This window comes from Nesoenas mayeri (genome assembly GCF_963082525.1).
Source record: "Nesoenas mayeri genome assembly, chromosome: 24".
Taxonomy (NCBI): Eukaryota; Metazoa; Chordata; class Aves; order Columbiformes; family Columbidae; genus Nesoenas; species Nesoenas mayeri.
Genome location: NC_137546.1, coordinates 1,877,560 through 1,897,544, shown reverse-complemented (window position 1 = coordinate 1,897,544; position 19,985 = coordinate 1,877,560). Strand labels below are relative to the sequence as shown.

Below are 19,985 nucleotides of genomic sequence, written 5' to 3'. Positions count from 1 at the left end.
TCCTGGGGCTTTGGCTAGATCTGCTGGCATAAGTTTTCTTACTGGGTATTTTGGGGGGAGCTGAAAAGCCGTTCCCAGCCCTCTTAGGTGCTAGAGATTGTTTTGACATCCTGTCTCCGGGACTGCTTTGTAAAACAGAACTCTGCACAAAGCGATTTGCTCCGCTATTGGCACGAGCGGTCTCAGCATCATAAAGGTCAAGCAGACCACACTGGGAAGGACTGGTGGGTCCAACCAGAAGACACTGACGTCTTTCTGTCCCCTGAGACTCGGCGGGCAGCCCTCCAGCAGGTATAAAGCAGACAGGACGTGCAGGGCTGGACCTGCTTTTCAATGGTTTGCGTGAATCTCAGGGAGAGATAAGCAGCGAGGCAAAAAAATATATCCCAAACAAACGAGTCAGGAAAACAGTGATGCCGCCTGGTTGGCTGCTCTGCTTTCAGATGCTGCCAGGTCCACTCGAGCCTCTTTCATTGTTTCCCAAGAACACAGTATAGACCTAAGGAAACCAAGCCCTAGACCCTCAACAGATGAGCAGAAGCAAAAATAGAAGCCAGGGGAGCAGACTTCCTCCCAGACATAAGCCTCTTGTTGCTGAAAGCCCAGAATATCTGCTTTGCTCCTGAACGGTCCTTCAGCAGTGTGCTGGCCCCACGTTGGCCACCAGCCTGTACATTCGGAGTCCCACCTCAGCCATCCCGTGTCCTCCAGCCTTCCCAAAGCATCTGCACGAACAGCATCCCTGCTCTCGCACAGCACTCGCTGTTTCATAGGAACGAGCGTTGGCTGAGCCCGGCTGGAAAACAAACGTCCTTATCTCTTGAAATGAGCTCAGCCATGCGGCTCGTTCAGGGGCCGGTTTTCCTGCCAGAGGCTCAGGCTTTACCACAACAGGACACGGCAAAAGATACGACCAGTTTTCTGCAATCTGCTTTTGAATATCACTTATTTCTCCTTGGAGATGGCTTTCCTGTCTTGCACCACCTCTCCTCTGGTGAGGTCCTGAAACACGGACGGGGAGGGTGGAATCGTGTCTGGTTTGGAGGCAGATGCTTTTACTTTTCCCGCAGGCACCAGCTGCACTTCACGCTGCTGCTGGACGTGGAGCTGACATTTAATTTGCTTTGGCTTCCTGACTCCCTCTGAGCCAAATGCACCAGGCAAACACTCCACTTGTGATATTCTGGCATGTGCTTTCTAGTCACAACTGGACTCCAGATACTCAGGAATCAGGAGAAAAAAATAAACAGCATAGAAAGGAAATCAATCAGTCAGACTTTTACAGACCACAAGGGGTTTTCTGTTCAGGTTAGAGGGAAAGAGCTCATTCCACCTTCTGATTTACTTCTTGTGGATAATGCAACGCTCCATATTCTACACAAACAGAGTAAGGCAGAAAACCCTTTGCCTCGTTGCAATTAAGGTTGTAATGCAGTTGAATAAGGGTGTGGATAACTTAGTGTTATTTTCCTAGTTTGGCATGGCTCTGTGCCCGCCCGTCTGCACGGGCCAGACCAGTCCTGTTAGCACTTGGGAAATCAGGTTTCTGTGGGATTTGGAAAGGTCCCATGGGTGGAACTCACCTCAACTCCTCAAGGGCCTTTTGTTGATGGGGTTTTCTGGTGCTTGACTTGATCATTCAGCTCCTTGCCATCATTTTAGCCACACAAATGTGGTAGGCGAAGGGTGTGACGCACTTTTGGGGTTGTGTCATCAGGATAGCAGCAATCGAGGATGGAGTTTGTTATTACATGCGAGCTGGAAAAATACTGCTTGGGATTTCTTGGAGTGCAAATGTTCTGGTAGCAGAATTCACCCGTTTCCACCAGAAAGTGGTCTCCTTTCTCGTCCCCAAAATTACTAGAAGAATGAATATAAGAAAGCAATCCAGCCTGTTCAGAACAGATGCACCGTCTCACTGTCAATCCTGCTGGATGTGGCTGTTCAGCAAAACCCCGTGAACGTTCTGGAGATGAAAAAACTCCTCTCCAAAGCCTGGCCAAGTGTTTCACTGGCACAAGACGCTTTCATGAGGTCACTGTTGGAGTTCCTCCCGCTGTCTGGATCACTTATGACCAGAAATGGAAAACTTGCTCTTTGAGCTCGAGACCCCTCATGTGCAAGGTGCCTTCACCATGGTCTACAATGGGACGTGTCTGTCTTTGCATCCTCTTTAACGTGGTTATTTCTGCTACAGAGGGATTTGGGATAATTGCTGCAGATTACATGACGCAGGCTCAGGCTCCAGCTTTCATGCTCCTTCCAAAGCTGCAACACAGGAAAGCCCTGTCATCACTGATTAATGAACAACCGTAACGAGAACGAGTCCAGGAATCACTGTGCTAAAACCGAGTGTCTCATTTTTGATCTGAAATCCTGGAAAATGTTTGATTTCGGTTAGGGTCGGGGAGTCTAACACATAGGGGTGCAGAGACTTGCATTATTGTTGGATTCTCCCGCTAGCAAAGGCTGATGACAGCTCCTCACATCCAGCCGCAGCCTCATCTGAAGGCTCAGGACAGAAGAGCGAAGAACACCCAGAACTTCACCCCTGCTTTGGAGATTTGCCGGGGACTCTGTGCGAGAGGAGGTCTCGGTGGCCTGCATGCACCATGATACAAGCAGCAACACAAGCAGCCTCAGGGCAAGACTGCAAACAAAAGGCCCTTTTTTTTCGATTTCACAGTTCCATTCTGCATCTGTTTTTCTTTTTCACCCCTCTGTGACATCTCTCAATCACATTTTGTGCATCATCTCCATTCCCGACAAGCTCGCAATGCCCTCTCGAGATGGGGGAAGCGGCAGAGCGCACGGAAACTGCAGCTCTAACTGATTCCTGAGTGCCTTGCATGGGGAAAGCATCAGCAACAGCCTTGACAGGTGCCAGGAAGAGCTGCAGAGGCAGAAAAAGCCCCGTGTGTGGGAGAAATCTGCTAAACAGGATCTGCCCAACTTCCTCCGTGTGATGGACATGCGAGCAGGATGAGACATTAGGACAGGCCACACATTTAGAGCCCGGTTTGAACAAATCTCCCCTGCCCCAGCAGCAGGACCACCTGAGATCAGCAGCTGCATGTGCCTAAGGGTGATTGCTTCCCCACTTTGCTCTGCCCTGTGTCCCACCTATATATATATGGAGCTTTGCTTGTTCTCCTCTTTTGAGAACTAGGAACTGAAATGACTGTGGAAGGGGTAAGCATCACATTATTGCTATTATTTTATTGCCTATTTGTTTCAGTGCTGCGGCTGGGAAGGGGAGGAATGGCTGGCTGGGGTTCTGCATTCACATCACCTGTATCTTCTTCCTCAGTTGAAGAAGCAATTCCAGCTCTGCAGAGGGAGCCTGTGTCTCCACGGAAGGGTGGGGAGCAGAGAGGGTATTTCTGGTTAATAGTTCCACTTATTTATGGGGGAATATTTCTTGCTCTCATTGTTCTTTCATCGTTGGGTCAGGCGTTACAACACCCAGCTCCAGAACAAAAGCCTCTTATCCCCAAAATAGACGAGAATTGTTTGGATTGTTTTGCATGCGTCAAGTCACCTCTTTCTGTATGGACTACTGGAATTGCAGCTATTTCCCTGCTCTGACGTGGGAGGAGTACAAGGCTGGCAATAAAGAAGGGGTAGCTGCCAGGCATGCGTTGTGGGGCAGCGAGTTGATTGTCTCGTGTCTCATCTGTGGCTTGTAGGCACCAAAGCCTGGACCCACAGACATCGACACCTCTAGAACTCATTGAACATGTGGAAAACGAAGAATCGGTGCCTTGAAGGGTGAGCTCAGATCTGACTCAGAGCTCAGCCCACGTGCTGTGAGGGGAACAGTCATAAACCAAGGGCTCGCAGGGGCTGGTGTGGAGAGAAAATCCCCACTCTGACACTAACCAGCATGGGGGGACAAGTTTCCAAGGGTTGCGGGAGCAGAGAGGGAGCCAGCCAAGGCCGGCGGGGATGGAGGAGCTGCTGACAGCACACGGAGTCGTTCCCTTTCCTCCCACTCGCTCCCCAGCTGCGTTCAGACAAAAAGAATGATTGTTTTTCGTGCTCGAAGCCTTGCTCCTGCTCAGATGGTTTTGCCTTAGTACTGAGAGGGGGTGAAAAGCTCCAGATGAAAAGTGAGCCCTCAGCAAAGCCTACCTTAGAGCCAGTCCTAAACCCTGGAACGAAAGGTCAGTTCCCTTCTGACAGCCTGGAAATGACCTTTCCAGCAGGACTCTGGAAATCTCCATCCCAGGCTGGTCCAGTTGTGCTCCTCTGCTGTAGCCACACAAGTGCTGAACCTGTTCCAGCCCAGCACACCAGTTTTTCAGATTATACTTATCCAGAAAGTCAGCGTCTCTAGTCACAAAAGCTGCTGGTATGAAGGTAAAAACAAGAAAACTGGTACCTCTGCCCCCATGAGAGCTGGGAGTGGGGAGGCTTGCACTGTCACCTGGGTATTGAGGCTGATGGAAAATCAGCCTCATTCTCTTCCGAATTGCAGGCGCGGGGCTTGGCCGGCGCTCGTGCAGCTGTGCTTGAAGTGGGAGCCAGGAGGTCCCTCCTGATGGGACCTTCCACACCACGTTCTGCTGCTTCCCTTTCCTGTTGTGACTCCATGCTGGTCTGATGGGTGCTCGGAGGCCAATTCATCAATGTCTTCGCCTGCTTTCCCCCACCCACCACGCCAAGGACTCAGCAGAGCTTGGCAAGATTCAGACGAGCCTCTAAAAATACAGCATACCTAAAATACAGTCGCTTCACTGATAAGAAAAGAAACTTCCCTGTGCTGCTGTTTTTCTCTGTTCCTCACCAAATAACCTACTATAAGTCATGATAGAGTTAATTCGGACCTTCAAAAACCACCCAGCAGTCGGTCAGAGCCTGCAGAGCTGTATGGGGCTTAAGGCTATAAAACCACCTTAACAATTACTGCTGCAATTCAAAGCAATCGGGTGAATAAGCACAATAGATGACAATCCACCCTCCTGGGAGAGAGAAGCTGGTGTCCTGTGGCTTGGTGGCTTCTTCCCTTGGACACCCTGCAGACAACCAAGCCCAGGACAACTGTCCAAACGCATGAGTCTCCTTTGCATGTGTGCAGAACGCTCTCTGACATGTCTTGCTCTTGTCTGCGTGCCTGCAGGCTGCTCCAAATTGGCTTTTCTCTCTCAGGCTGACAGGTTAAGACACTGCAATTATTAAAAGAGGCTGACGGTTCTCAAGGCTGAGACCTTGCCGCTCGACGGGAAATTGTTATTGTGTAGCTGGAAATCCCTCAGGAAACCTGGTTCTGAGGAGGCTCTCTTAAATTTGGCTTTTCCTGATAGTCTGGGCTTTCCTAACAGGATAGAGGCGGGGATAAAAGTCAAGCAATAAGGAAAACGATGCTCTCCAAAGAATAGCCTTTGGTTAAAAATTGACGTCTGCATCCAGACCTCGTTTGTACCTCTTAGAAGTGGGTCCAATTTTAATTGCTGCTCTGGTTCCTGGCAAACAAAGTGAAACTATAATACCATTTGTGTCCAGCTGGGAAAAATGCAGTAAAGTCCTGTCTTGTGAAGGAAATGAGGCAGGAATGCGAAGTCTTGGAGAATCTCAGCTAGAGACTCCCAGGTTCTGATTCTGCATGCGAAGCAGAGTCTGACCCAGTGACTGGTGCCGGTCCTGTCCAACCAGCCGCAAATCCTGGTTGTAGTTTAGTCGATTCTCTGTCTGGTGCGTCCCACTGGTGAGGATGCTGGCTTGGATTTGACTCTTGCACATGTGAAGATGACTCAGCCTGTGCCCTGTCTATTTATTTGGGTGGTTGGTATTTCCCATCCTGCTCTTGCTGGTCCTGGGCTGAGCGAGTAGCCCAGGACTGAAGCGGCGAAGTAAAGAGCTCAGTCTGGCAGCTCCTCCTCGGCAGGGAAGCTGATGCATGTGGACAGGCAGCACTGTCCATGGCAGTGGGTGCAGGATGAGTTCTGACAACCCAGCAGTCATTAATTCAGCCTCCTGTGCATGAGAGGTGCCACTGCAGCGACTGGGAGAGATGGAGCCAGAGGTGTTTGTTATTTCTGACCCACCTGACAAAAGGAGGAATCCAGAAGCCTAAGAATGAGCCATCTACATTGTCTCTTTCTGTTTCTCCTGTTTTACCCCTTCACTATTACATATCTCTGCGGGGCAGCCTGCCCTGGCTGTGAGCAGTCATAAGTCAAAGGAATTACAAAAGTTCCAGGCAGGAGAAAGGGGAAAATGAAATCTCAGGTACTCTGAATTCAGATGGGTGAGCCCGGACTAGACTAAAGTCAGGCTTAAGTGCTTCAGCTCTGCTTTGCACCACTGGCATCCAGCCCTCCTGCTTTTTTTTTCCTTCTCTGTATCAGGTTGCTCTTTGACCTGCTCCTGGAATGCTGCAAATGATCTCATTTGTTCCCACTAATGTAGAACACTTGAGATCCCAGACGCAAGGTGAAAGCAAGAAGCCGCTCGGACTCTGTGCGGTTTTATGAGCTTGTAAACAAAAACTGGCCCAGCTGCAGATCAGGAAGTGGGGCTGCTGCACAGCTACAGCATGAACGGGTCTGACTCCAAGTGCTGCTGTGCATAAAGGTCTTATTTTCCCAGTATCATTCCTTTCAGCCCATAATGAAACTGTATATATTACCTCTTAACAACAGTCAAAGTTGTTTTGATGGCTGGCTCGAAAATAAGTGTGAAGCCCCATCCATACCAGCCCATCACTGCAGTTTTTACTTAAAGGGCTGTAAATGCCTTTACAAATGTGAAAGAAGCAGCAGCTGCTCTTCACTCTAGGCCAGTTTTCCTGAAGACAATAGGAGCATTATAGCATTAAAACACGGTTCCTGCACGGTCTACAGTATAAGGATCTGATCTCTTGCCCTGATGTATGGACTGCATTGGATGCAGCTGAATTTTGGGATGATTTGTTCATTTAGAGAACGCTTTCCCAGACCTGGGACAATTTTACTGGCTGGTTTGCAGATAAGTTGCCTTTGTATCCGCAGCTTTGCTGCACCAGTGTTGTGGCTATTGCTGAGCCGTGTTTGCACAGTGAGGGTTCATTTTGGGTGATTTTCTGGTTTAGGTATTTTTCCCTCTCTATGCCTATTACCCCTTCCACCGAGTGCATTAGACATCTAACACACTTGTGTTATTTCCATGAATTCCTCCATTTTGAAATAGGCTGCTGCAAATGTATATGAGAGAGAAAACTAGGACACGGTGTCCTGGCTCGACACCGCGCTGGAGGGGAAATAGCAAGAGTTCCCATCCAGGGCACCGTTTCTGAAGTATTTTCTTATTGCTGAATGCTACCAGGATATTTTTAAGAGTGTCCTGATAACTCTGCAGCCAGTTCTTCAATATTAGAACGGGAAGCAGCCTTTCCCAGTATACTGACCCCATGATAATCTGGGTGGTTGTGTTCTTTCAGAGTACATCTGTCCTGCAGATTATTTCACGTATCCTAAGCTTTAGTGCAATACTGCTGCAAGTAGTTGAAAAGCTACTGGGCGTCACCCCAGAAGTGGCTGTATTTTTGTACTGGGTGACTTTTTAGGATGCTTTGAGATGAAGGAGATGATCTATAAGCTAGACCTTACCTCAGTGCGGAGTCATCCCTAGTCACCGAGCAAATTTGAGAGAAATAAAACTGGTGAATGCAAGGAGTAAACATGTCTATTTTTGTAGTTTGTCTTCCAAGTCAAACAAAAATAAGAGCTGACTTGAGGCTGGAGACTGCATGACACTGTTAACTGAGAACTGGCAACGCGGGGCCCGACCCTCGCTGCTCTAAGTCCAGATGGCATTTCTGAGTCACTGCAGTTCAAGTTCATGCCCTCCAGCCTATCGCTGTTTAAAAGTTAAGTGTAATATAGAAAGGCAGTTGGGTGACCCATGTATGGGCAGCGTTTGGGGGAAAACCCGCGCTCTGCTGGTGGTGATTCAGTTGCCATCTGCACCTTCTGCATCAGAACGGAGCTGATGCCTCAGCACGAGCTGAGGTTTTGCTTTCCAGCCCCAAATCTGGCACATCCACATCACTGGCACCCCAGGTAAGTGCCCACCTGTGCGGGGCTGCACGAGCCTTCCTTGGAATTCCAGGAGGAGCTTTTCCCCACATAGTTCTTCCAGTGTGGCCGAGCTGCTTTGCTTCCTCTCCAAATGGGGAATTTCCAAATTGCCATATATAGATAATCCCTCCAAACAAAAACTTTTATGTAGAGCTGAAAAAAAAAAAAAAAAAAAGGGCTGTGTTCCCAAAAATCCTGTTTGTTCCAGCTGCGGTAATTTGCCTTGGAGAGGATATTGCATCTCTTCAGCAATTGCGTATTGTTTACATGCCCAGAATGTCACAGCAGCTGCAACATGCCACCAAAGCCGAGGGTTTGTGTTGTGTGATGTGTGTGCATGTCTGCGTCCCACCGTGAGGAATTGTCCGTGCTTCAGTGGTTCATGAGACAATTCCTGGCAGCTACGTGCTAGCACTCGGCAACACCGCAATTAAAATACAGTAGATTGATTGGTGATGATTTTGATTGTTTTAAATTTCTTTTTCCTGAGCTGTTCTATAACTTCCTATGGGAAGATGATCATCCTGAGTGCATTTCAGTCAATTAGCAGTGATAGGGAGCTGAGCCTAAGCTGAGATCACGCTTAAACCAGAGCAAAGCTGGAGTGATGCTGCTGGCTTCAGAGTGCAGGATGCATCCACCGGGAAAGACTCAGCAGCACCCGTTTTACTGGAAACAGGATCTGTCAGTTACAGTAAAGTTTAAAAATAAAACAAAATTGTCTGGGATCTAATTATTTTCCAGGCTGTTTCTTCCTGCTTCCACCTGTGCCAGCAGGAGTTACAGGGAGATAAAGGCTGAAATCTCTCCAAGCTGCAGGGCTGGAGACTGAATGGCATTTACATTGATAAACTGACAAAAAAAAGGGAATTATTTTAAGATGAGCAGCCCTTCCGTGGAAAAAGTTCCTTGGGAAGTGAGTAATGGAAGGAAATAATGTCCATATCCCCACCAGCCCTAGGCAAGGGGCTCGAAACACCTGTGAACCCGGGGAACCAGCCCCACGGCATTTCTGCCCTCTGTCTATGCAGTTATTTTCTCTGAATGGGTCGCTGGGCAATGGGGTAGGAGGACAGGAGCACATGGATGTCCTGGTTAGTTGACCAGAAGCAGATGGTTTCCAACAGGGCAACACTTGCTTCCTCCAGCCCATCCCTTCCATGTCCCGGATCCAGAATACAACCAGTGTGACAACAGCAAGTAGGATATACAATATATTCACCAGCATGGAACAAGGATGCGACTCAACAAGCCCTTCACTCAGCAGTGGTTTGGAAAGCCTTTTGCCTTCTTGGCTGCCACACCATGGTCAATGCATCAGCAATGTGAATCTGAGCAATGGGAATAGGTGAATTTGCTCAGATCGGCGAACTAGACCAGGGTGTGATTCGCTTTGCTGTATCGTTATTCCCTTGGAAGCCAGATGAGCCCGTGGGCTGACAGCCACACCGCCACGGTACCTGCAGGTCCTGCTGACTTCACCAGGACGAGCGCACGTCCAAACCACACTGAGTCAGAGGGAAAGTCTGCTCTCCATTTCAAGAGGCAACGGTGAAGTCCCGTGTGCCTGTGTTCAGACATAGCTCAGCTAACACTCAGTCTTATTTTTTCCACCTTGCACAGCTCCTTGTCTCCTAAATCCTGCTCACTTTTCTATTATAGTTCCAAGGAGAAAGAAAAATGGGAAGAAACACTGCTCACCAGTTTAAGAAACCCCGTGGGCTTCTAAATGTTGCTCCCTTGCTGCTTTTTAGCCTGTCTAGTTGGTCAACCCACATGTTAAAGGAGGTGATGATGGGTTGCTTTCTTCATAATTGGGTGTAATTTTCCAGCTTTTCCCTACTAGTAACATTTTGAATCTGTCCAGAAGTAGCACATGTTAAAACCTAAAGTGAGAAAAGGAAAAGGGACTCCAGCTGAGGGGTTGGAGCCAAAACCAGATGCATGGACAGCAGGACAGCCATCGGAAGGGAAACTTGGTTGGGTTTGTTGGGTTTTTGTTTGGTTGGTTTTTGTTTTGGTGGGTTTTTTGTTTGGTGTTTTTTTCTTCTTGTTGTTGTTGTTCTGGTCAAATCTCTTACATACAGGGTGATGGGGAGGCTGAAGGTGGCTCCAAAGGCTGAACCTGGGGTCTTTGGTCTCTCTGCCAAACTCTTCTGCCCCTCCATCCAGTAAGATGTTCGTCACAGGTTTATCTTCAGGCGTGTGAGTCCGCTTTGACTCAACAGACTTGGCAATGTATTTAACACCACCCTGATGGGAGATAATCAGCGGGCACATCGCCGTTGCATGTACCAGCTGCACCAGGGAACGCTGTTTCTCGCTCCCACCTTGGCTGAGGTTCCTTCCCCCAGACTCCATGTTTCTTGGTGACTTGTGCACCAGCGTTTCTTGCGGGTGAAGCAGCGAGACATGGGTGGTTCGTACATCCCGCGCTTGGCCCCGGGGCAGCCCAGGGCAAGGGACGCGCGCTGCAGCGCGCTAGGACCTGGGAACGCTCCACTGCCTCCTCCCAGAAGATTAGCCAATATTCCCAGGGCAGGGCACACTCTCCAGCCTTTCTACTTTTCCTTTCCTCTATATACGCGTTTTTCCTTCTTCCAGCTCATTCCAGAGCAGAGCAGCTTTGGATTTCTGAGCTTTTCTTGTACTTTTTTTTCCCCCGGTAGCTGGATTGCTGCCAGCATCTTGCAAGGCCAGAGTTTTATCTATAGGGATATATTTTTCAAACCAGCCCAGCTGCACACAGGCTGCAATTGAATCCGCGCTCCTGGGGCAAGTTTAACTCTGGAGAGGAGCAGCAGCAGGGGTGCTGTTTGTGCCTCTCCTCCAGCTATTCCTGTCAAGATGGATTTACGGCTTTAAAAGGAGGGGGGGAGGAAGGAAAATTGTCTGCAGGAGCCAGGGCTTACACCACAGCCCAGCAAAACACGTAAAGAAGCGGTCGGGTCTCGAGGCATGAGCAGCATTAAAGTGGCACCCTGGGATCTGGTAGATCCTCGCACGTAATATGACTGATCTGAAGTCTTCCATCTGCCTTCACAGAGCCGAGCTTTTGGATTTAAGGTAGTTTACCCAGGACCAGGCTTTGCTATGTTGGCCAAGACAGTGATTTCTCTGGGTTTGTGGCTGCAGTTTGCTGCGGGACAGAACGCACCTGAGAGAGGTGAGTGCCTGGAAAGACGAGGTGTTCCCTTACTGCTTTCCCCCATTTAATTCCTCCTGGTCCTTATTGCTTCTCGTAAAACCTTTTCAGAATAAAAGCTGAAATTATATAGCTGCTTTGGGTAGGTAGTTGTACTTGTATGTTACTTTGCTGGCACAAGGACAAAACAAACAAACAAACCTTTCTAAACTTGTCATCCTAGAATGCAATTTGATCTTGTTTCCAGTAGTGGGAAGGAAACTGTTTCAGAAACTTGCAGATTTTAGTGCAATCATGTGGAAAAAGCCCTCACTCCCCACTGCTCTGTACTGAGGCACGTTGATTAAGAGAAGTAAAAACCAGGAATTGTTACTATACCTCTCCTGTTATTTTCTTGCTAATCTCTGTAATTCAATCATTATATTTCCTCTTTAAGATGCTTTCTCATGGATAATGTTAAGGGAAAATGACGATGGGTCGGTCTCGCAGAGCTGACAGCAGGAAAAGGGACAGGGAGGAGGTGAATATCTTGTGTTTGGTCTCTGCACTGTAGGGGATGTAGCCCACATCGTGCTGGCCAAGCTGATGCAGTTGTTCTTATTCTGCTTTGTGTTCACAAGTAGAAAAAGGTGGTTTTCTTTGACTGCAGAGCCACTGCTGGCTGTACCTGGTTGTCATTGCACCTGAGAAGTGTAACCCTGTGTGAAAGGAGAAGCGAAGCTCTTGTCTGTCTGTCTTTCTTTCCGGGAGGTCCCCAGACTGCTGGGGTCCCATCCTGCTCCTGGCACACAGAGCAGACTGTCTGTGGCTCAGATCCCTTACAGGGTGCTGGATCCTGCCCCTAGTGACACAGGCGGTTTCGGGAATGCTCCCGCTGCCTCTGGCATTGTCACAATGTTCAACGTCCACACAGACAGCATCTATTCCTATTGTCATGCATTTCTGCTGTTGTGGGAGCATATGCGGCAGATCCCCAGTCCAGGCTAACAATGAATGCTCAGACCTTTGGAGAATGTGCAAAAGCAAGCTGTGGCTTTGCAGAGGGCTTGTGCCTTGCTCCAGGGGCAGAGGTGTGTGTGTTGTGGTGTTGACATGCTGGCTTGGAGGAAATGAACCTACTGGTGGGCAAAGTGCCCGTTCCCCAGCAGCTTTGATGTGGGGCCTCCCTAAAGCAACTGTGAGCGACCGGCCGGGCTGGCAGAGCTCCTGGCCATGGGCTGGCACGTGTCCGGAGGTGCTGTGGTGGTGTGACATGGTCACACAATGAGAGGAGCTGTTTGAGAGGTAGGATATGGGCTGGTTGCTCTGTTTCCTATGGACTTGACTGGATGTGAATGGTTGTGGTTTATTCTCAGCTGCAGTGGGCAAAGCGAGGAAGCTCCTGGGTGGCCACTGGTGTTTCTACGTGATCAGGATGATTCATTTTTTCAGGGCAATGGTTATTGGCTTAGTGCACCAAGGCATGCAGTTGAAGCAGAGCATCACATGGCCAGTTCCACCATTGCCCTCTTTGGGTCCAGATTAAGATCTCTGCACCAGTGCAAAGCACAACCCTTTGATAGTTCAAACTTCGATAAATGAATCTGAGGTTGCCATCACCTGGTTACTCTGGACTAGCTGCAGAAAATGATGGGGCTGTTGCTGTCCCTGCGAGTGGAGGGTCCTGCACCTACTGATCTCAATCACAGCTCCATACCCAGCATAATTTCGGGACTCTTGAGGCTCTAAGTAAAACAGCAGAGATCCTGAAACCCCTGTAAAGATCACAGGAGATGGCAACTCAGCTTCTTTCCTGCCAGAGGAATTTCTCCGAAGGGCCGTTTCTCAACCTTCAGCCTGTAATCTGTGGTGTGAACGAGCTGGGACATGCATCAGCAGTTTGTGCATTTAGTCACGAGTCTATTTTGCTTGGTGGGGCTCAGCTCCTTGAACAAGCAGGTGATCTAACCATCTCCCAGGGCACAGGCTGCTCTTAGACGTGGTTTGTGGTGTAAAACACCTCCTGGCTGTAAAACACATTTCTCCTGCCTCTGAGCAAGATCCCAAGGGGCCCCAGGGAAGCACCGACCGTGTCCTCCAGCTTCCAAACCAGGTTCTGCTCAAAGCAGAACATTTTTTAATTGCGTGGCCAAACAACAAGAAAGGAAGACAAACATGGAATTTACAACATAAACCAAGACAAGACACGATCTCTTGGGCTGTTAATTCCTTTCTGCTGTACAAATTCCAAGCCCCGTGTAAATCAGGCTGGTGTTCGGGTCCCAGCTGAGAGCGTGGGGAGCTCTGGAAGCGGATGTCTCCCGTCAGCATCTCAGTGCAAGACAAGGAATTCTGACCAGCTGCTTTTCTCCTGGAAAATCCAAGTGTTTAAATAGGCAACACTGTGATTCCAGGGTGACATTTTTCTCCCACATCGTTCCCTTCCAAATGATCTGTGTATCAGCCAGAGGGTGACAACAGCACACTGCCGTGTGTTCTCTGTTGTCCCCTAGGTTTAAGCAGAGCACAGGAGCAGCAGTGGTATGAGGTCTGTAGCTCAGCTCTTCAGAAGCAGAAGCCTGACAGCTAGGAGGGCAGGGAGGTGCGAATGGACAGGGAGGTGCGAATGGATGCCGCTTCTCTCAGAAAGTCACCGAAAATGAGAAATCTCCACTTGGCATCATGCCAAGCGGCCGACCTTCTTTTGCTATAAAGCGAAGGAAACTGCTTGAAAACAGCAGCCGCTTGCGTAACGCGGGGATTTACTGGTAACGAAAGAATCTCCGCAGCCCCACCTCTGGCACAGTTGGCATGTTTGTGTTGGACGAGGCACAAAGAGCAGGAAGAAAGATGAGGGAATTCTAAATCTAAACCTGAAGGGAAGGACGCTGGAGTGTCCAGTTGCTTTATAATCGCTGCCACGCTCTTGGTGTAGTGGGATCCTTTGTCTAGACTTTTTTTTAATGGATCTTTTCTGCTGCCAAAATCTAAGTGGGAGGAATTTGTTTCTCTCTTACGCAGGGCTGAGTGTTAAGTAGAGGTAACGGATGGTATTTGCTTGTATGAAGGATTAGCCTTCTGCTCCACCCACAGACAATCTCTTTAGCTCCAAAATATCTACCTGCCCACCAGTGGAACTGTTGCTTTTGTTAACCAATTGTGAACCAAAGCTTTCTACCATCCACGCAGAATATTGTGGTGTGGAGCTGTAGCTCTTCCTAAAGAGCCTCCTAACCGACACAGCTATTTCCAGCACCGTGTGATGGGTTAAACCAGGGTTTAAAGGATGTTAACATTATGCTCAGCTCTCTTGGTGCAATGTTTTTTCGCTGGGATGGCGTTAGCCCAGAGCAGCAGTTCTGGGTGGCAGAAGCTGCTCCCTGGCACAGGGCACGATTGACATGCTGGCTCAGGAATGTTCCCAACTCCTGGAACATCTCCACGCCCAGCTTGGAGCAGAAAGTGCTCAGGATCAGCCTGGTGTTGGGTCACAAGAGGTATTGGGTTGGTACAAGCCAATGTAGCTCAGAGATATGTTTTTCTGCAGTGGTGAGAGCAGGATCTGGGAGTTGAGGGTTGTACTTCTGGCTCCACGCTGAGCTCCTGCCTCTTTCCACCACCCTGGCCTTTCAGTTTATGTGTAATGAGTTAATAACATGTGCCTGGAAAGACTGTCATGTTTCTTAGGCTCTTTCCATCTCCACTGCAATGCTTTAGCCTCTTTCCTTACAGTGACCCTCCTGGGTAGGGCTTAGATCAGACATCCCAAAGTGAGACTGAACCCAGAGAAAGCAGCAGGACTCAAATAGTCCAACACAGGTCACAATCCTGTTGTTCAGCTGGGTCTTTACCCAGCAAAATCCTCACTGAATTCTGAGATGCGACACAAGATAACCGAGCTGGGTTCACACCATTTCACCAACACATCTCCCTCTCTCTTCCCCTGTAGGTCCCCAGCCATCTGTTTCCAATTCCGAGGGGGACCTCCTCTTCTTGCTGGACAGCTCTGGCAGCGTCTCCTACTATGAGTTTTCCAAGGTCAAGGAATTCATATGGGACCTTTTGCGGCCTTTCACCTTTGGCCCCAAGGATGTCCAGACCAGCATCATCCACATCAGCACGACACCCACCATGGAGTTCCCCTTTGACCGGTACCTGTCCAGCGGGACTGTGCAACAAGCCATCCGGGACACTCGGCAGCTCATGGGTGACACTAACACAGGCCAAGCGCTTTCCTACGCCAAGGAGAAGTTCTTCAGTGATGGAGCTGGTGCCCGGCCAGATGTTCCCAAGGTGCTAGTTTGGGTGACAGATGGTTTCTCCACTGATGACATCTCGGAACCCATGCGGCTCCTGAAGGACATGGGAGTGACAGTCTTCATTGTCAGCACTGGCCGTGGGAATTACTTGGAGCTCTCTGCTGCTGCCAGCCAACCTCCTGAGAAGCACCTGCACTTTGTGGATGTTGATGACCTGCCCATCATCACCAAGGAGCTTCGAGATGCCATCCTAGGTACAGTGGGGCTGGGCTGCGGTCGCTGGGTGTTTGCAACAGGGCTGGTAGTGCGAGAATCCCATAAAACCCATGTTCCTCCTGACCCACAGCTCCTGCCCTTGCAAACTGAGATGCTTCATCCACAATGTGATAGGTCCAAGCTAAGGCTTTTAGGAGGTCTGGAACAAATATCCTTATTCCCCTTTGAAGGTTCAATGGCTGACTGGGACAAATTCCCTTCTGCAAACCTATTAGTGAGCTGAACGTGTGTTCGTAATGAGTTGTAATGCTCCAGGGATGCACCAACAGAATGGTCCCTGGCTGCCAAGTTGTTCTTGTCCCGGGTGGGCTGAGAGCCCTCCATGAAAGAGTTCAATCTCCACAGCAGTAGCTCAGTACACCTTTATATAGGAGTTGCTGGGTTAAGAAGCGTTTTCTTTGCCTTCAGAAATTTTTGGCAGGGCTTTTGGCACTGAAACCTTTCCTCTGTTCCCTGTTCCTTTGGCTTGGCCCCTGGTAGTCGTGGGGCTCGGAGAAGGGTCTGGTGCTGCTTCCCACCCTCTGTCTCCTCCAAGCTCCAGCGGGTGGAGTGTGATGGGAGCAGGGCACAGGGTGGGAAATGTTCCTCACTGCCCAGAGGAGCCAAAGAACAGCTCAGAGGAAAAAATGAAGCTGCTTTATTTGGTACAGGGAGGTTGGCAGGGACTCGGAGCAGCTTGGAGGAGGAGAGTTAATCTTCTCCCAGCTAAACGATGAGCATGAGAGTGCGAGGCTGCTCCTGTTCTCTTGCAGGTCTGGGCGGACTTGTGTTACCTCCATGTAATGGGCAGCCAGTGAGAGCTACTTATGGCACTCCGAAATATTGAAGCTTGAGCTGAAGGGTGCTATCATAAGGTTTCAGGAGTGATGCTGTGCAGAGCAAATGCACTTTAAGGCTCAGGGTGCTTTTAAAAGCCCTTTAAAAAAAAAAGGCATATTTATGTGTTTGTAAGTGACTTCCCTGGAGCTGGAAACAAAGTCCTGTGTGTTTCTGCCCTTCTGGAAGGTCAGAGAACAGGGGAATTCTGCCCAAGATGGGCTCAGGAGACCCCACGCGTGGGAAGGGTCAAGTGGCAGAGGAAGCTGGGGCACTGCAGGGCGCCAGAAGAGGTGCTTGTGTCGGGTCTAGAATTCAAAGGTAGGATGAGCCTTGAAGAGAAGCCTCTGTGCAAGGGGAGGGAGAGGCGAGATAGCACAAGGGCGGCTCTGACTGTTGAATGTCACGAGACAAAGGGTCTCTGTGAAACCCTGCGGGGAGTGACCTCAGCTGGGATGAATGTCGCAAACGCTGGGCATCCCCACTCGCCCCTTCTTCCTGGGGACAGGCAGAGCTTTTTAGCTTTGTGTTTGACTTCAAGGACTTCGTTTTGTGCTCCTGAGCCTTTCAAGTAGGGTCTGCTTCAGTGAATCGCTATGGCTTGGCTGCACATAGGTGACTTCAGCTGTCACCCAGCATTGCTGGAGGCTCCATCTCTTGTCCAGAATTACCCATCTTTTAGATATGCCAGGTTCTGCGTATTAATGCCAGTAGTGATTTCTTGCTACTGTTCCTCTCCCAGACGTTATCCAAGCAAATCGGCTCCATGCAGTGGATATCACCTCAAGCAGCTTCCGCCTGACGTGGCCCCAACTCCTCTCCCAAGAAACCGGCTACTACACCCTGGAGTACGCCCCAGCAGGTGATCTAGCGAGGAAGAGGACAACCCAGGTGTCTGGGGCTCACACAAGCCTCACGCTAAGCAACCTCGCACCAGAAACTGCTTACGAGGTCGTACTTATCCCTGAATCCAACATCCACTACTTCCCTCCGCAGGCAACAAGAGTTACTACTCTGCCAGGTAAAATACACGCAGTTGTGATTAAGGGGGGATTCTCCACTGTGCTGACCTCACGTGTATAAAAGAACCAGGGCAGCCCTTGGTCTGCATCCCACAGCCACATGCTCTGGTCACAGGAGGCAGATGGTTGTGGTTAGGACAGAACATAATGAGGAGGTGGTTGCTTTATGCTGGCAGCTCTTGCTTTAGAAAGATGCTCCAGACTGCCCAGAGCAGGGAATCAGGTAGAGAAAACATTTTCTGAGGGCTGAGTGGGGTTGCACTGACTCGGATGACTATCAACATCCACTTGCTGGGTGGATTTCCTTCCACCTCCTGAAAATCAGATATGCTGCAGGTCAATTATGCCCGTCTGACAGCATTCTTATGCCTTGAATTACAGACTCATCCACATCTTTTTACATTGCTTTCAGAGGAAATAACCCCGGCTCAGGTCTTCATCTCGGAGTCTGGGCCACACAGCTTCCAGGTCAGTTGGGCTCCCACGCTGGACAGTGTGATGGGTTATCAGATCCTGTATGGGCCGCTGCCCGGGAACTCGGCGAAGCTGCTGGAGGTGGATGGTAAGAAAAACAGCACCGTGGTGGAGAATCTGGCACCCAATACAACCTATCTAGTGACGGTGACTGCCGTGTACAACTCGGGAAAGGAGAGATCCCTGTCAGCCAAAGCGTGCACCCAGGAAGGTGAGTGAGCACTCTGGTGGGAAATTGTGCGGGCACGAGGAGTTTCTGCAGCGTCCCTGGTTCTTTGCACAGATCATCTCTCTCTGGGTGAAGCCAGAAAACACCCCAGTGACTGGGGAGGGATGAGAGAAGGGGAAAAGTGCAGATTCTGATGAGCAGCACATGATATCTTGTTAGGATGTAGCAAATAGCTAAGGCATGGGACTGAAATAAGATCAGATACCCGCACAATATGACTGCTATGACAGGGTGTGGAGTGCCAAACTGCTGGTGCAGTCACACCAGAATGGGCTTGGAGATCCCTGAATGTCCATAATGAAGAGAGAAAGACTGGCTTTCCCTCCTGTCTGTGAATTAGCATCAGAGAGGTGGAAACTTCATCAGCAGAATCTTCTGCTCTGAGAGATACTGTAAAGATACTACAGGAGGCAAAATTTGGCTTTTATCAGGATCCAGCAGCGAGGAGCTTGGAGAATGATGGCAGCTGGGAGTGCGGGAGGTGGCCAGACAGTGCCCAACGGTGCCAACAAAAGTGTTTTGTGATGGTACCAGGACAAAGTTAAGGATTAATTAGTAGCTGAGTGGTAAGGACCACTCCATACAAACACCCTGCAGTAACATTAATCTTCTTTCTCTAGAGGGCTCCAAAGTGAGGCACCTTCGCTTTGAAGACATGGGTCCCAACACCCTGAAAGCCTCCTGGGATGCTGCTGATGGGAAAGTCCTCGGCTACAGAGTCAGATGCCGGCGGCAAACCGGCCCTTCGTCTGTTCTCAGCGTCTCGCCGCAGGTCCACAGCGTGCTCCTCACAGACCTGCCCTCGGGCACCACCAACAAAGTGTGTGTGAAGCCCGTGTACAAGAACCAGGCGGGCAAAGGGCTGTGCCGCTTGGTGCACATGCAGCCGGGTGAGCTGGGGTGTGGGGAGGAATCCTGGGGGGCTTTAGTGAAGGGGAAAACAGCCTGAATGGCACCGAGGTGCTGGAGATCCAGCACAGAGTCCTCATGGGTGGAAGGTTCTGTGCTCATCAACTAGTTTGCCAAGAGGGCTTCACAGCTACCAGCAAAATCTACTGTTCAAAAATGGGCTCGTTTCCCCCATTTTTAAGATAAATGCTCCTCCTAGTGGCCTTTAGTTTGAAGGCAGGAGGAAAAAGTGTACAGTGCAGGCAGCTCTGCAAGTATTTCGGGAAGACAAGGGTGGGGAGCCTGCCAAAGCTGGCATGGGCATTGGAAGCGCTGCTTGAAAGTCATTTGGACTCTTGGCTGCTTCACTTCTCAACGTGGCAGGGACAAGCTAACTACTAAACACAGCTCCTAAGGCACAACACATCTGCTTTCCTCCTTCGGCTACTGAAAAACCACTTACTGTTGTGAAACACAAAGGGGTTATTGACAGGTTTAAGTGAAGGAAGAGTTGAAAAGCAGCTGTGCGACAGTGCAGAAGCGCAGTCTTTTTTTCCTAGCAAGAGGATGGAGCGATAGTCTAGATGATAACAGAGATGAGATCCATGATTTGAGGCAATTTGGAGAAGGGGTGGATAAAGCTGATGTTATTTTTGTGTGTGTGTTCTTCCCAGCTACAGATGCCCAAGGATATAACCACAGACCAAGAGCATGATGACTCTGGAGTCAACTGATTCCCCACGGAGCAAGGAATCTTGCTTGGACAGAGACTTGGACAAACAGGAGGGGTCAGGGAGGAAAGCAGAAAGCTCTCATGGATCACCCCTCAGCCTGCAC

The 19,985-nt window shown here is 49.7% G+C and overlaps 1 protein-coding gene across 1 annotated transcript; it reads left to right on the top strand.

Moving 5' to 3' along the window:
• Positions 1-11,153: 11,153 nt before the first annotated feature.
• Positions 11,154-19,209, top strand: VWA1 (von Willebrand factor A domain containing 1; the record flags this gene model as incomplete). Its single annotated transcript, XM_080358755.1, has 5 exons — positions 11,154-11,226; positions 15,134-15,697; positions 17,278-17,556; positions 17,970-18,242; positions 18,881-19,209. The coding sequence occupies 5 exons, from the start codon at positions 11,154-11,156 to the stop codon at positions 19,207-19,209; spliced, it is 1,518 nt and encodes a 505-aa protein (XP_080214881.1).
• Positions 19,210-19,985: the final 776 nt, after the last annotated feature.